Below are 17,682 nucleotides of genomic sequence, written 5' to 3' on the forward strand. Positions count from 1 at the left end.
CTTTATATTACTATTAGTTCCCCTTGTCCAATTTATGAACTTTGCAATTAATAGTGCAGAGATTCCTATAACCTAAATCTACAGGGCCAAAGTGGTCTGTTCTGTCTTGGTTTTCCACTGTAGTTTACACACTGGGAGGGATCAGGTGTGTGTCACTGAAAATGCGACGTACGTCAGATGTGAATAAATGTTCCTTGTTATAAAAAGGCCCTTTTGTATATTTCTATTTATCCATAATCTTAAACATGCATCCTGTTTAAAGTTATGTGAGTGCTGGAGTCACCATTAAACCTTCATGTCTTCTGAATATGGGAGGCAACTAGAGTATACTGGGAAACCCAAGAAAAACCCTGTAATCTCATCACAGCTGGCAAGTGAATTTAAACGGACCATCTTCTAGCTCTAAGGCCATTGCACAAACCAAATGTCCATAAGTGAAAAGTAAAAAAAAGTCCTTATTGCCACAGTAGGTTGTTGTATTTGCTGTAGTTGAATCTTGACAACACACTTGGCTTAGTAACCTTGAGTGACAGCTGTTTGACTAATCCTGTGAACAGCCACATATTCCGGCCCACCCACTCCTAACCCCATGGTGAATGGAGAACAACTACAGCAAAAGCAGATCAAGATACCTCTGGTTTGATCAGATAAGGAAAAACTCCCCATAAATAACCCCTCAAGAAAATGGAAGAATCTTCAGGAAGGATCCACGTGTGTGTGTGTGTGTGTGTGTGTGTGTGTGTGTGTGTGTGTGTGTGTGTGTTTTAGATATATTAAACATTACTCTGAAGAAGTACATTATGATTACTCTGAGTAGATAATAGATTTCAGAAGGCTCCGTTGCAATGGATTTATTCAGGAAGAACATACACAGAGGCCATGTAAGACAGTGGAAACAGCACCAGTTTAACATCTGGTTGAATACAAGGCATATTACTACACTTTCTTTTATAGTAATATAAGTAAAAATATTGTGTTGAGACAGTTCTCTAATTTTTCATCACTGCCCCCTTCACAGTGAATTGTAGTGGGTATTTAAGAAAGGTACTTTTATAGCTGTTTGTCAATCCTTTTTATAGTTAGTGTGTTAATTCCATGTTAAATTGCTCCTACTGAGGGTTATTATAGGAGTGGTCAGTGTTCAGCTCCAGCTCCTGATGCCTGACATGCAGCTAAAAGCACCCGCTCTTAGAGAACAGTCACCTCGCTCACAAGCTGAAAGTACTCAGTCAAAGTACATTCATGCGCACCGAGAGGGCGGAAGCAGCTTTCTCCCGGTGCGCGCACCGCGAAGACTCCTTTCCAATTCTCTCCATCCGCGTCTCCGAACAAGGACTCGTCTCTCTGTCGCTCTCCCTCACAGAAGCTGTTTTTAACTTTACGAAGGCAAAAAAAACAAAAAAAAACATTTCACCTGACTCTCAATGTAAACGCTTAACTGGAAGGAGGGGGAGACACCTTTACGTTTGTAGAAGAGAGGGAGAGAAAGACATTACGAGCGGAGACCTGTTCGTCCGAAATGATTTCTTCGAGCGAGAAAGTCTGAGCAATGTCTTTTTCCTTTGGGCGACACCGTCAGCATCCCAGCCACAATGTACAGCCGGGAACCAGCGAGTGTTTGCGTCCCCCAAACAACATTTGGATTCCCCATAACTCAGGTAGAAAAACAATATCATCATGTTTCCTGATTTTATTAATATTAATACCATTCATATTCTTACAGTTTTCTTACAATGGCGCTCGTTTCAGAGCCGATCGTTGTCTTTGCGCACAGTGTTTTTACATTAAGGCACATGTTCATTCCTCAGTAATTAACAGAAGTAAGTGTCGAATGTGTCGCATTGCAATGTGTGTGTGTTGTAAGGGAGGATGTCGTTGATAAAGAACTCTGCACACAGTTTCCACCTGCCACTGCTGGATCATAAACCCAATGTGTTTGCGTTATGACTGAGATATGCTTTTGGCATGAAGTCATCTGTGGGCTCTGCACTGTATGTAATATTATCTTTTTCTATATAGGGGTTACTCACAGCACTTTACCAAAGAGGACATTCAGGACTATTTTTCACTCTGCAAAACAACAACAACAACAAAAAAAGCCAAGTTAAAACAACAAAGAGCAGTAAAAGAGTGATTCTGAGTCTCTGATCGGGCTGTTTTACTATTGTTATCTTTCTTTTTATACATCAAAAAAGTCCGTGTTTAAGGTGACAAAGTAAAATACCAAGGGTAATTGTTCCGTCAAAGATTCGGGGGCTTAGGCGAAAAGAAGACAGGCAGCGAGGAGCCTGTGTCATGTCTCGCCTCCTCTTTCTGTCTAGTAGACATACACTCTGATCTACCCCCTGGTGCCTGCAGCTACTGGGAGGGCACAGGTGATGTCAGCTCTAATTCCTGCTTGGAATACAGTTTTAATAAATGGAACTAAGGTCAGTATAAAAAGTGGTTGGTGTCCTGCCATCAAATCAATGAAGACCCTGCCTCCCTACAACAACAAACCACTCTAGCAACATTGCACATGGCTGCTACTGACAGAAACCTCCATTTCAATTATTCAAGCACGTGTGGATCAGGTTTTCAGGGGTGGATTTACACATCAATGGACACTTCAAATCATCTGACAGAGATTTGGAAAACACTAAGCAAAGTGATGAGCGTGTAGTGCTGACTCCTCTGCGGAACGCTCCTTTCTAAGGGTTTAGTCTTTTATCATCTCCTCAGAAAGACATGTAGACAGCGAGGACAGGCTACATATTAACAGACGCTGCTCACAAAGGAATAGGATCCAGATTCATTTCAAGTAAATTATGACATTTTGCAATGTCTCCTTTGAGGATGGTTATATTTCTGTTGCTTAATTTATCTGTGGGCTTGCGTGTGCTGAGGACAGGGTAAGGTTCCCTGACAAATGTGGTTTGGGGTGTATTTGCATATCATGCAGTGAGCTCTCCTCCATTGTCCTGATCTATGATCATCAATAACTACCTGCTGTTACCTTATTATGCATATTACACGCCAGCCACTGCTTTCAAAATTAAATTACAGAAAGATGAAGTTGTTGCTGTCGAGCTCGGTGAGCGGTATCCAGGAAAAGCTGTGAGACACACAGCTTGGATGAAATGGGTTGGTAAACATAGCCAACAGATAAGACAAATGCAGTTCAGCTGCATCTCACCATGCTGGCCTCAAGGCCTGGCTGATAATACCCACTCCTGACTTCAGGGTCAGAGGTCTAAGGCTGATTGGCGTTGGGCTGACACAGGCAAAGACAGTGTGCTGACTTAAGTGTAATAGAGTTGAAGCACACCGACGTACTGTATCAGTGTGACTGGCATCTTAGCAATGCGACGGTCTTATTCGTACTCTCCTGCAATTGGATGCTTACAGGTTGTTCAGTAATGTGTTTGTCCCTTGTCGGACACCTTTCCTGCACAGCAACACTGCAGCACACAGGGCTGAGCTTTTGCCATCTCTGTCGTGCTGTATTGTTTTTCAGCGTTTGCTCTGCCTCATTTGCTTTCAGCCGTACCTCCCAGCTCTTTATACCTCTCAACCACTGCTGTCTATGAACATGCCCAAATGCAGCCAAGCAGACAATCACATATAAGTATGGTGTGTCTTTTCTTTGCCCCCTTCTGTCTCTGTCACTCTCTCCATCTCTAACAAGCACAACCACCCACTAATACACATGTACTGTATTTTACTCGTAGAAAAACAGAAACGCCTACAAACAAGTTAGCACCATGGCTATTTCTATGACATTCAGCTCAACTGATCCTGAGGTGTCCTACATTGCTCAGCTTGCACTGAAATAAATTCCTATTTGTTGAAAAAGACTCTCTCTGTAACAAGAACAGAGCAGCAAAGAATTTAGAAGCATGACAACACCAAGAAGATTTCTCAGAGCATTCCTAAGTAATGACACCAAAAGTAATCCGCTGTCAGCTTGTAGCATTTGTGCAGAGTATCAGAGTTTCACTGGGTGAAGCAGGGAAGTTATTATAAGAATACTCAATGTGGCTACATGCAGGATGGCGGCATTGTACTTATGTGCTTCCTTAGACCTTGTCAAAGAGAGTGAGTTTATTACTATTGATCTGTTTGTATTACTTGCTGCACTGGTCTGTTTGGAAAACCTTAATGAGAAGAAAATAAAAATGGATGTTTTTGTCTGTGATAGAAGAGTAACGTCCGGATTGTTTTAAGCTGCAATATTCCACCATCAAAAACTGTGGTGTAGAAAGCGACTTGTCCTCAAGCAGACTGTCTCACAGGAATTACAGTGGTGCTTTTGTATCAATGCAGTAGTGATTTACGGATTGGAAAACATTAGACTGTCCTGTTAAATACTGACTTATATCAGAGCAAAAGCACTAAAGGTATGAAAACACCATTACATGAAACGGGATCTGTAAGTAAATGCTTCCTGTCTGCAGGTGACCTACAAGGAGTGGGCTCTGAAACCACGAGGGCATTAACCCATCAGATCTTAAGTCCATCACCTTAACCAACCAGCCATCCCGGTCTACTATTGAGATACATGCCCATATAATAACCCCTCTGAACACTAAACAATAGACCAAGCTCATTTACACATAAGTTAAATGAAACAATAGCACCTCATAACAAACATCGTCTGCAACAAAAACACATGCTGTCAATCACTGTAGGTCCATGGTAAATTAACAACATATTAATTATTATCACAAGTCAGCAACAGGAGATGAATATACACACAGAGACATGTGGGGTGGGCCGAGCAGTGCCCGCACCCACACACTCAACACAAGCACAGAACAATGAAATTAAAAGTAAGGACTAAGTTATGTAAACAAACAAACAAACTGACAAGTCTGTTTGACAGAAAATGTCAGCAATCTAACATCTTTGAACGACTGATATTGAACTTATCTTGCTTGTTGCGATGAATCAGTCTGCTGTACCTTTCAGATTTGTTTTAACAGCAGTGTTTTTAGGTTGATGAAGCTTTGCCAATGTGTACAGAAATGAGATGGAGTGGCATGTTTGATACTTTTAGTTTGTTTGCTTTAGAAAATTTAGATATACAGTTTTGACTTTTTATTTTTTATGTTTTTAAGTTATCATGTCGATACCAGATTTCCAGTGGACACATTATTACTTTTATACTTTGTGTTTGTGTTCCAACAGTTGTAAATTCAGCACAGTTCTAATCTGGTGTTTTTGACTGTTTACTGTATAGTGTAATACAAGCCGCCATTGTGTTGTTAGAGATGGCAGCCACCATTTTTGGTCCCTAGGAGTGGTCTCTTTAACAAATGGTCTTGTTGGTTGCATGAGAGTATGGGGACAAACAACTTATACAGGCAAAATGTTAAAGGAATTTGGTAAAAATGTTATTTGAAATCCGTTTAATTTCACAAAACATTCTCACATTAAAAAAGAAGTTATGCTGCATATTATTTGAAAATGTTGCATGCTCTAGCTTTCAGTGGCTAAAATTAAAAACACACAAGCATCGAAAAAAAATCTTGAACTTATGTAACTGTTTGGTAATTCATCACTCATAGTAAGCAGGGCACTGGTAATTTAAAATCACATTTTAAATTCTAATCAAATTTTAGTTATATTGGTCAATAACCCAAATACCAAATTTGCGGTTTTACAGTCATATGACGTCTATCCATCTGGGGACCCTCAAACTAAATAGGGAAAACTTTATAAAAGACATCCTTTAACAGTTATTACCCTTGGAGTGTTTGGGGAACAATATTCAGCTGCGCAAACACAACTACGGGACTTGAACCTGGGTCAGACACCATTCTGACCCACAAAAGCAGCGGTGTATTGGACCTTAAAGCTGCCTCCAAAGTACATAGCAAACTCAGCAGCTGCTCATCTTCAGCTTTTCATCAGAATTTGTTCGTAACTGAGATATTCGCACACTCACAAGAATTGCAGAAGTGTGTATTCCTGGAGCTGTGTGTGGACCAAAGGGTGCACTGGTGTGGAACAACAATGTCAGCACATTCAGACACAGGGGGTCCAACAGGGAGGAACCTTGAAAACTTTGTTGTCTGTCCGGTGCTTGCTGGGCTTCAGGAAGCTTGGGAGCATGGGGCTTGTATTTTATTCATGGGGCAGAAAACACGAACAGCAAACAAAACTCCTACATTGGCAGGAAAAAAGAAGAGAAAGAAAAGTTTGGAGATTAAACAACTGCAACCTGAAAAGCATACAAGTGTTGATTAAAGTGATGATTAAAGTGTTAAAGGTGAAAGCAGAAAGGAAAAAGGATGGAGCAACAAAGAATAAAGAGTGTACGAATGACAACAATGACCCGTCACTTAATAATCAGTCAGGACAGTGATGCAATGTGACCACTACATCCTGTCCAGTGGGAGGCTATTCTTAGAGTACTGTTTCATAACAACCTACACTCTGGAACTAAATAAGATATGATGACAGCACTACAGAGATGAGAAGTTTCAGTATGTTGAGCTCACAGTACACAGTTAATGGATGTTTGAACAAGTGCATAACACAGGAAGGTTAAATCAAACAATGTTTTGGTTTAATAGGAATCAGCAAATGTTTCTTGAACAACACTGTGATGAAAGGAAACACAGGAATCATCTAAGAGATGATTAGTCTAAGTTACTAACCTGGAAGTTGACCAACATGCTATCACCATATTTGCTATACCATTGCAATAGTGTCATTATTTTTGCTTATGTGGGGAATATCTTCTCTTAAAGTTAAGTAATATTGCAGCATTTCACAATTATATGATTGCTCAGAAGATGCCAAGATATAATCTACTTTTCACATTTTTATTATAAAGGCAGTTTTATCATACCAAGGTTAAGAGTGACAACTGAGAAGCAGAGAACTCCGAATAGCTGGGAAGAAAAAGCTGTAAGGTTGTGCACCTCTGGTTTACATTTATGTCGAAATGTCACAATATTTATAGAAAGACTTGGCCATCTTAATTAACTTGTCACCGTTAATCATACTACTTAAATATTTTTAAGATCTGTGAGATGTGTTATTGAGGCTTAGCCCCATTTAAAAAAATAAAACATCAGCTAATGTCAAACTAATTTAATAAATGTCAGTGCCAGATTTACACGGATCTGGGAGAGTGTAGGAGGCTTCATCTGATCCGTATCCGACAGAGGCTGATGACACCTTGACGACACCTAATAAGATCCAAACAATGGAGCGATAACAATCCAATAAGGTATATACACAAAGTGCGGGCACACACACACACACACACACACAGAAGATGGGGGAGGATAATAAGCTAATGTATTTTAAGTAGATGGCAATGATGTGATGCATTGCTGTCACTATCTGAGTGTTTATGTGTCTATAGTGAGGAAGCAAATTAAACTTAATTGAATCATCTGCAGGGTGCAGCTTGTGACAAGAGGGATGCTGTATAAGTCATTGCTATTGAGCTGTTACCTGCAGGTAGATGTCAGCAACAATTCTCCGAAGTTTTGCATTGAGTCTAAAAACTGTTCTTCCTCTTTTGCTCTTTGTCTCCTCTCTAGATGTCAGAGTGCTGAATGCTGATTGCTATTGACACCTTGACTGACATCGGCCCCCGTCTGTGACGAGCCCATTGCACCCATCACTCTTCCATCTCCTTGCTTGAGTTCAAATTCCTGAGAAGCTCCTTGCGCTTTCCCCGTGACTGCTGCCGCTATGGAAAATCTCAGTGAACTCCAGAACCCATTGCTGGACAAAAACAGTAAGCACATGGTCAATGGTTATGGGGGTGACATCCCTAATAACCAGTACCAGGAAAACATTATTAATTATTTCGCTGGAAGAGGAGGTGGAGGTGAGGGCGGAGGAGGAGGAGGCGTAAAGGTGAGCAACAGCAACGTTGTGAGTGGTGGAGGTTACAGTACCAATGGGAAGATGAAATCGCAGCAGCTTTTGGATGCCACCTCACTGCATCTGGCAGTGGAGGCTTTTTACAGGCCCAACTTCATTTTGTACAAGGAGGACAGCGGCAGCATCAAGGCTAAGGAATACAAAAACGAGTGCTGTGAGACCACCTTCACAGAGAAGAAGGCTAAGGAGGCGTCTAACACACCGGGGACAGACACGCCTGCTACAGAGGATCCACAGGCTAAGCTGCTGGAGGACGGCGAACATATCAAGATCCAAACAGTGTCCTATGAGGTGGAGGAAGAGGAGTATGTAGAGTATGAGGTAAGAGTGAATGTAGGATAAGGGGACGTTGCAGGTAATGCTCAGTGTCAAACCTGATGAGTAAAATGCTGACAAATCTCAAAAGAAGTAAAGTATGTAGCTGTTAACCTCGAGTTTTTGCCATCAAGATACTTAAACTCTACAAAGAGTGTTTTTGTGTCCTTGGTGATCCAGTACAGAATCATACATTTGAGTTAAAAAGAGATTAGAACAGGTGACACATTTCAAAGTAAAAACTACATTTTCAGGAAAAGGCTTGAACACCTGTGATTGTGTTATGAAAATCACAAACAACAACATGCTCATATATGTGTGCTGTTTATACACTTATACCTTTACTCCAAAATGCACCGTGCCTGGATCCCACTGATTTGCTAACCACAAATCGCTTTTGATCCACTGACCTCGAGTAAAATTTGTCATTAGATGATAATAAATCATCCACACCTACCTTACAGTGCACGGTGGTGTTAGGTGCAATCATACTACAGCATTAACCGGAGTATTTTTATTCTCAGCTGGCACAACCCAGTAGCTCATACCGTAGCAAAGGATTTAGGGGATTGGAGAAGTGGAACAGTATGTTGAGCTTGGTCACTGTCATGGATACCCGGATGGACTGAGTGCCACACACTGGTTCACTGACCCTAATTTCTGTGATAAAAAAGAAGTTTGCTGAAATCCAACAATACAATAGCAGATAGGGCTAAGAGCTCGCTCTGCAGAATAAAGAAATGTGTGTCTCACTCACTTACCAGAGAGCAAACAACGTACAAATGTTCTGCTGTGATACAGCTGGTGGATGTGCAGAGAAAAAGACATGAGTGAGACATGATGTTATGCACAAACTGGAGGCTCCTCATAGCTGTTCAAAGGTTAAGTGAACACATCACCATATTGTTCATATTTTTTCAACACATTTAGTGTTCACAAATGAACAGGCACATAAAAAAAGCACCATCAGGCCCCACAGCCTGCTTTTAGATGTAAAAATACGCAGTGGGACTCATTATGTAGCCTCTCAGCAGTTGACCACTGACACCACAAAGTACTGGGTGTCTCTACCACTCTGTCCGGAGTCTAACACAATGTGAAGACCTCAGACAAGGAAGTCCCTCGGCTGACATTCAAAGACTTGTTGGTGTTTATATTTAATTTTGCTCACAGTTTCTGCAATGTTCGTATCCGTGTTTGATATTTCGCAATCAAAGGCGGGTCACTGCCTCTGTGGGGACACCAGCAGCCGCAGATCAGAAAAATAGCGATGCATTTTTATCAGGAATGTGTAGTGTGTCACGCACAAAAACAGGGACTAAACAGGGTAAAATTATCTGTCCTTGTTAGCACTTCTACTGAATAAAAACCCCACAGGGTTCCTTTAAAGGTCCAATCTGAAATTATATTTTAATCATGTGTGTTTAGGAAAACATCTCTATCGCAGAGGTGCTTTTGGCTTCACTCTTAATTTTCCTGTCTAAGCTTATGCTGACAGTACATTACTGTATGTGACAGGTAAATGTGAGATTTACATGAACTTTTTTGGCATTTGTCTGAACCTTTAGTCATGCCATTAAATGGAAAAGCACTTTGACAACCAGCAAGCTTTCCTGAGTGGGGAGGAGCTGGAAGAAGTTGTGGAACTTATTAGCTTTGTTGTTTTTGGTGCCACCAGGCCTTAACTGACTTCACATCTCAACAATGTTCTTAAAGCTTTTAATTCCTCTCTACTTTTTCTGATTCTCTTGATATACAGTACAGCTCCTCCTCAGTGAGTTGCATTGATTCAGTGAAAGAATGGGTTTCAGGCGTAATAGCTTTTGCCTGATTCAGCAGCAAGAATAGAGTTTGTGTCCCTAAAAATTATATTGTGCACCAATCATGTTGCTTAATTGAATCTGCTGTCTAATCCATAATCATCACAATCTGGCGATTCAGAATGAGACTGCCTTTGCAAATCCATATTATATATGTCATCTGAAAAAGTTTTATCAGCATTTTGTAGCTAGTTGAGATAAAAAAAAATACTGACAATGACAGAAAGCTTTATTAGAGATTAGCAAGCACTTCTTAAACCAATGCGTGTTCTCAACAGGGTGAAAGAGCAGCAAATATGCTAATGCAGAACAGATCACAACTAGTGAGAGTTACTGTGATTTAAGAAGGCTTAGTTATTAATAGTTATTATTTTGGACAAGAATTTTATGAAGGCTTTTTATGAGGAAGGGTCAGAAAAGTCCGTTTAGGTGTAGAGTGCCATATGTTCACCAGGTGTTGCATACAATATTGGACACAATGTAAAATAATGATCTTTTAATCTTTACCAGTTCATAAAAGGTCATAATCTCCAGATGGTGTCAGATGTGCTGGGTTAACTTTCCCTTTAACTTACAGATGTTAAAACCTAGTGTGCTTGTAAAGACACCTGGGTGAAGCTAGTCCACTGGTTTTCTGTCTTTTATTCAAATGTTTTTAAATAAAGTACAAATTCTCCCAATTATCTAAGCGCACACACAAATTACATATAAACCTCCAAGGAAACTGGCAAGTGGACGAGAAATTTCATCTATGAGATTTAAAATACATTTTTTTGGTTTAATTTCCCTTTCTGTCAAACTTGCAAAGTCTTACAATCTCAGTGGGACATAACCTCACACTGTTTTCCCCTAAAGCTTAATTGCGGAGCACAACCTTTTTTTATTCAAAACACCAACACATTTGTTGTTAAAATTAAGTCATGTTGTTTTTAAAAAAATGTATTCTTTTTATCAGTTGCTGTTTCCGTTCCTTGCATCTCCACGTAACACTTCCCTTCATTAATTGTTCTCTTTGTTACTTTTAATCATAAAAGACTTATCTGATGCATAACCCCAAGAAACAGCACTTTCTCTTCTTTCTTTTTCATCATCTCATTTTATTTCATATTGTTCAGGATTGTAGACAAACAGAAGTACAGTTAGTGAACACATATATGGAATAGAGGACCTAGCCCTGCTAAAGTGCCCAGAAAAAAAAAACTCTGAATCTGACCCTTCTGCACTGTGACCTTTATGTAGAAGATTAAAGTAAAGAGGTTTTGCCTTCGGCCAAACACAACATAGTCTTTCCATGTTGTAGGCCTCGGGTCTGGACAACCAAGTAACTGTCATCTATAGCTTTTTATCATCTCTAGCCTTGACAAGTGTACAGTAAGCACTGGAGGTCTGCCAAGTACCCCCAGCCACCCACCAAACCCCTCCCCCCCCACACCCATCTCTGCAAGGCCCTTATTTGATGGTTAATACGTAGAACTTCTCTAAGGTTGTTATCTGAAAAAACAGGTTTTGCACTTTGAGATTTCTCAATAAACGTAAAGTGATTTATAAATAAAATGAATTATTATTATTATTATTATTATTATTAATAATAATAATAATAATAATAATAATAATAATAATAATAATAATAATAATAATAATAATAATAATAATAATAATAATAATAATAATAATAATATGTCAGATCGTCACGCAGACACAGCAGTGTAGTATCAGGTAGTATAAAGTGTAGTATTAGGAGGAACAAAGTGGTAATGCAAGACAGGTCTGGGCATTAGTCTGAACCATTTATCTTTGAAAATAGTATTGGTAGCCTCAGATTTAGGAGTTAACTGGGGTTAATGAACCAGTTGAAATGAATTTACCTTGATTTTAACCAGGTCCCATTGCTGCCCTACTTCCTTAGCAGAGTCTGAGTTTGCAGACAGTTGTAATCATGTAGCTTCTGGTTGATTTGATGACATCTGCAGATACTGGTTGCTATACTAGGAACACTTTGCAGTTCCCAGAGTTTTGTTTGAAATATTTATTGATCATAAATATGCTCTATATTCACCAAAGCTCTGCTTGAACACACCCAAATATACATCTTTGAAAAAATGAATAGCTGGTCAACTCTTGTGAATTTCTAGAATGACAGACCCCACAAATAATGTGTTAACTATACAGAGAAGTAACTAATGATTGGGAATACATTTACCAGCTATAGCAAAATGAATGCCTTCTGTATCCAAATGGGTTTTATATTATGTATATGTGATACTAACATGGTCGTAGATTTCTTTGATCTGCAGGTTTGACCTATAAAAATTTCCATGAGTTTCAACCTGCATTAAAATAAGCACTTGAGGTCTGGATAAGACCGCCGTTTCTATTTGTCAGCCATCTGTTGCATCTTTGCACTGTTTGAAATTAGCATTCATCAGTACATTTCAAATTAACATAAGAATTTGAATATGTGGTATTGCTCACATGCAGCCTTTCAGTAAAAATGGAATATTTCTACTCTAAAAGCAATGTGGATTTTTAGCACATGGATTGGACTGTTAAAATCGTGGGCATGGGTTTGAAATCAATAGACATTAGTTTTAAAATAAATATATTTCTAACTGCCCTCTGTCTTACCTCTGCAGCACCAAGTAAGTTTGGGGTTATCTATTCTCCCTAAATCTGAGAGGACATTAAATTGAAATTGTAGTCATGCTTCAGTTCAGCGCACACATACTGTTCCTTTTCTAAAAAGGTCCAGCACTCAATATAAGCCTGTGTTATATATTGTAGCGGAATATCTCATTCAGAGATATCCCATTTCTAATTTAGGAGTAAATGATAGACAATCGCATGGCTCATTTCAGTTTAACAGTAAGCGGGTCTGTCCCATGGATTTTAAAGCTAGTGCTCTTCAGTTAACTAGGCATAGCTATCCCATGCTTTGGTGTGTCTCTCTGAGCTATAGGGATTGTCACTCTGTGGTAATGGGAAAAATAGCAAATAGCAAAACATGTTAAAATGCCTTAAAACTTATGAAAAACAAATAGTTAAATCAGCCAGACTTTTCTAGGTCTTGTGAACCATCTGTGTCACTTCAGATGTGGAAATGTTTAAATTAATTCTGGTAACTGAAAGTTAGAACAAATTATTATATTTCACTTTGTGGTACTTTGTTTAACTCTAATTACCATCAGCTGAAGTTACAACAATCCAGCCAGGCATCTAAAATTGTTTTTCTTAGGAACTCTTAGATGTTCAGTCACCTTGAAATGTTATTGAGTTTCCACAAATTCCTGCCAAAATTACATTTTCCTCTATTTTCTTTTTCATTTGGTGAAGCATGTGTTTCTTTTAGGAAACAATAAAACAATCTGTGCCAGCATTTCTACAGGACTTAGAGCAGCACTAAGTATCCAGATTTTCAAACCTAAAGATTTTCCCACTGAAATTATACAATGGTTTTGGCAAATTGTCAATCTGTTTGCAGGACATGAATAAGGTTTGAATTTGTAAACACTCCAAATATGCTGTAAATATAAAGCACTCCAAATGTTGTAAAAGGCAGAGCATATTTCGGACCAACTTGAATTTATATTTCAGATGACACTAACATTCTCCTCCACGGTCATATAGTTCTCTTAGAAGATGTGTGCAAGTACAAATTTAAATGCACCTACTCAGTAGCACAGCATCATACAAACACATGTGAAGTGAAATGAAATGAAAGCGCTCCAGCGTGACTCAGCTGGCAGGCTGATATTGTTTGCTTGCTTGGAAATAAAATGACCATTCAGTCTAATTCAGTGCATTTCAGAAATCGTTTGATCTGCCCTTCTTCCCTTCCCCTTGGCACGTGGTAACATAGCACCATACATCATATAAATGAGCACTTGGCGAATAAAGGGGGTTGCAGCAGAAAATGAAGCAGACGAGCCCCTGAGGAGATCTAATAATTGAGATAATGAATGATAACATAAAATGCTCAGAAGAGTGAGGAATTATTGTGGAGAGGTTGTATTCATAATCATGGGATCATAGTTTAAACATTAATTGCTAAAACATTGTTTACTCGCACTAAATTTCCCATTCAGAGGAAGTAATGAATGATAAGTTTGAGGTCGAAATTTATCCAATCACAGTTGTAGATTCAGTAACCAAAGTCAGAGAGGGAGGCACGCCCTGTGGTGCAGAGGGAGAGCACTCACCCACCACTGCAGAGATTTCAGACACAGTCCTAATGAGTGGCTCATGCCTATTGGTTATCTACACTCTCCTTCTGTCTATTACATCTCTTCCCAAAGCATAACTGGCAGGTAGCAGCAACAGCCGCTTGCAGGATCGGTTGTTCCAAATTGGCAGAAACTAGGGGTACAGAATTTTAAAGCAATAGACGGAGAAAAAGAGACTTGCATAAAATCACCCAGTAAGATACTTGTAAACAGCTTTTGTGCTCCAAGATGTACAACTCTTTTTGTGTGTACAAACAAGCATGATTGTCCCATTTTGTCAGCAATGGTATCACTTCTTAGCGATAAACCTCTTTTCCATAGAAGTTGAGAGGACCACCCAAACACACGACTGGTTTTAGCCTCTACTTCTGATTAAGGGATACCCAGTTAGTCTGGAATGTTAAAAGCGTTGAATCTTATTTCACATTACTGATACGTTATACATCTTATGAGAGCATGAATGTAAGTGTCACATTTTACATGTTGAAAAAACTGGAGAAACAGTTTTAGGTGATAGATTGGTTGGGAGAATGGCTTTTGTAATAGTTAAATAGAAAATAGAAATAAAAGACCCTCCTCATTCATCTTTGTGAATAAAGTTCCCGAAAGAAGAATAAAGTAGCACAGTCTTGCCTCTCTGCCAAAACTTACTGATGCTTCTTTAATCCTTGCCTGAATGGCAGCTCAGATTATTAAAAAATGAATAATGAGAAATATGCTTTAGTAATGCAATGAGTTTTGAGTAATAGCAGCCCTTTGGGGATAATTACATGTAAAAAATCATAGCAGTTCTTTTGGGGAGAGACATGTAGTGAATGTCGATCATTCTTCTGGATGCACATGGATTTAGATGATTTTATTCACAAATAACCTAGGAAGACAAAAGACCATTTTGGGGATGTAGAATTGGTGTGCAGTTAAAATACTTTGGGGATGCTCAGCCTCACTCTGTCTCTTTCCATTAGTCAGGCAGGTCTGACTTGACTCCTTCTGATTTTGTGTGTATGTAATCGAGCCTTGTCATATTCCATATTAAAGGGCTATATGCACAGGCTAATCAATTACCTGCTCAATTATATATGCTAGACGTTCCACTGTACGGCAGCTGTAATCTTAGTGAGAGTGGCACTTAACATACCACGGTGTTGGATTTATAGATCTTTTCATTTGGTTTTGTTGTGTGCAAGGTTGATTACATGGGTATGTACATGCAGCGCTATAACTAATATTTATATCTTTTAATCTAGTTTCCTTTTACTGCAGCCTTGAGGTCAATTTTTTTTATGTAGGAAAGTATTGTATTTCTACTTGTTAAACCACTATTGATTGATGTGCATTTTCTTCTACAGCCAATATATGATTAGTGTTAATACTAATATTGTTACATTTTCAGTTGTAGGTGTACAAGAGGTATTGGGACTTAATAGGGCAAGGATTTCTTGTTATTTTTGGTATACTTAATCACTGATTTCTTTGCTTCAGAACACGGACTTGCTTGTGCATCTCAACCAGTTTGCACAGCGCGATGTGAATACTAAGTGTGATGTGTTGCCTTTCCCTGTTGTAGCATCATTACACATTTTTAAATTGCACATGTGTCCATAAGAGGCCACATGGCAAAAGAAAAAATCTACTATTTTGTTTATTAATTCAGCGCAGGTAGTAGATCCTCCAAACGACTGTAATGCATGCTTGAGGAGACAGCATCATGACGAGGCTCTTATCATTGTGATCACACACTCTTTGACTAAGTGTCCCTCTGAGGCTCTGAGTGTGGGGGACCCCATAGGCCTGCTAAGACCAGGCACCTTGTAAATCACAAGTTCTTGTTAACCCTGTGGTAAAGCCTGTATTGCTTTTGACCAGCTGCACCCTCTGGAAGAATTTTGTCACACTTCCTGATGAATTGCAAACCCTTAAGACAGCAACTAAGTCACATCTGTGGCAATAGGCTCCTGCCCCAGCATAACTTAACATGACCATCTGGAGCATGAATAGACTGAGTGTATATTACAATGATGGTGCATTAGGATGCAGAAGGTGTGACTATATGTCTTCTTTGCTAGAACCGTTGTGTACCAGACAGGGAGGCCAGATGACCTGCAGATGACTCTTATGCAAAGTCAACATGTGACATCTTTTGTAGAAGTGCAATTAAATACGAGGGGAAGATGGGACAGATCATTATGACTTTCTTCTATTCCCATTTCAAATGGCATGGATGGATGTTGGACTGTTAAGATAAACAGATAACACAATGCATGGAATTTTTGTTTTCCCATGAAAACCAATTATGCATCAGCTTTGTAAATGTGCTGAAAATGTCATTTTGTGCAGTATTGCATCTTTAATGGCCTTTCCTCATTAAATTTGATTATGCATTCAGCCAAATAATTGAACTTCCTTTGGCTGTGAAGTAGTTTCTGCATTCAGACTTCTCTTTACACGTCCCCTTTGAGTAGCCACACACATAAAAAAAGGTTGAAAAGATAATTTTTGATCTTCTTTCTTTAATTTTGTTCCATGTGTTCAGTATCTGTGGTGCTTGTGAAATCAGAAACTCCAAAATGGGCCATATGCATTTTGGTAACATCTGGACCATATGTATGGTTTGGTATGTGTGCCGGGCACTTTACATAAGAAATTTAAGACTATACAGATATGTAGAGGAAACCCAACAAATCCCCCTTGAGCAAGCCCTAGGCAACATGGAAGAGGAAACCTGTCTTTAGCGGAAGAGACCTCCAGCAGAACCAGGCTCAGGGTGGGCAGCTATCTGCCTTAACTGGTTGGGGTGAGTGGAAAGTGGGGAGAGAAAAGAAAAGAGCAACACAAAGTAACAACAAAGCATTGGGCAGGTTGGGAGGACCAGTAGCTGCACACTGGAAAACAGGCAGCTCCAAAGTCGGGGACACCTGCAGATAGATGCAGAGAGAGGGAGACAGAGAGGGAGAAGCACAAATATAAGAAAAAAAAAGACAGAAAATGAATGTTGTGCAGTGGTGACCTATAAATGCATGGAGAGAGGACACAGGTTAACTAGGAGCTCACTGCACTTGAGTAACATTTGGGCCATATCTGTGTTTTATTTTGTAAATGTAACTCGTATGCATTTATTTAACATCCAAATCTGTCTTTTATTATGTGGTCCAATTAGGCCATTAAAGATGTGGTCCATGCATGTTTTGGTCAAATTTGGACCATATCTGCTTTTTCTTAAGTGGGCCTCCTTTGAAAATGCATTTTGTTAACATTTGGATTATGTGGGCAACATTAGGAAATCGTAATGTGGACCATGTGCATCTTGGTAACAGTTTTGTGGGCCAATGTGGAAGTACGCCACAATCAATTTGTTAACATATGATCTTTTTCTTTTCCCTTTTAAATGAAACATTGATGAAAATTAACTTTTCTTGAGGCTATATCAAATCAGTCGG

At 39.3% G+C, this 17,682-nt stretch overlaps 1 protein-coding gene across 3 annotated transcripts in view; it reads left to right on the forward strand.

Annotated features, from left to right (window-relative positions):
- Window positions 1-1,179: 1,179 nt before the first annotated feature.
- syndig1l (synapse differentiation inducing 1-like) overlaps window positions 1,180-17,682 on the forward strand; it is a 34,192-nt gene continuing 17,689 nt past the window's right edge. Inside the window, exons 1-2 of one of the 3 annotated variants that reach the window (XM_067482708.1) lie at window positions 1,180-1,658; window positions 7,542-8,211. In XM_067482708.1, coding sequence (XP_067338809.1) covers window positions 7,696-8,211 — 516 coding nt within the window. In that variant the 5' untranslated portion in view covers window positions 1,180-1,658; window positions 7,542-7,695. Of the gene's footprint in view, window positions 1,659-7,114; window positions 7,223-7,541; window positions 8,212-17,682 lie in introns of those variants that run through there. The other 2 variants (XM_067482706.1, XM_067482707.1) reach the window with 2 other exon arrangements.

Source organism: Channa argus, chromosome 17 (genome assembly GCF_033026475.1).
Source record: "Channa argus isolate prfri chromosome 17, Channa argus male v1.0, whole genome shotgun sequence".
NCBI classification, from domain to species: Eukaryota; Metazoa; Chordata; class Actinopteri; order Anabantiformes; family Channidae; genus Channa; species Channa argus.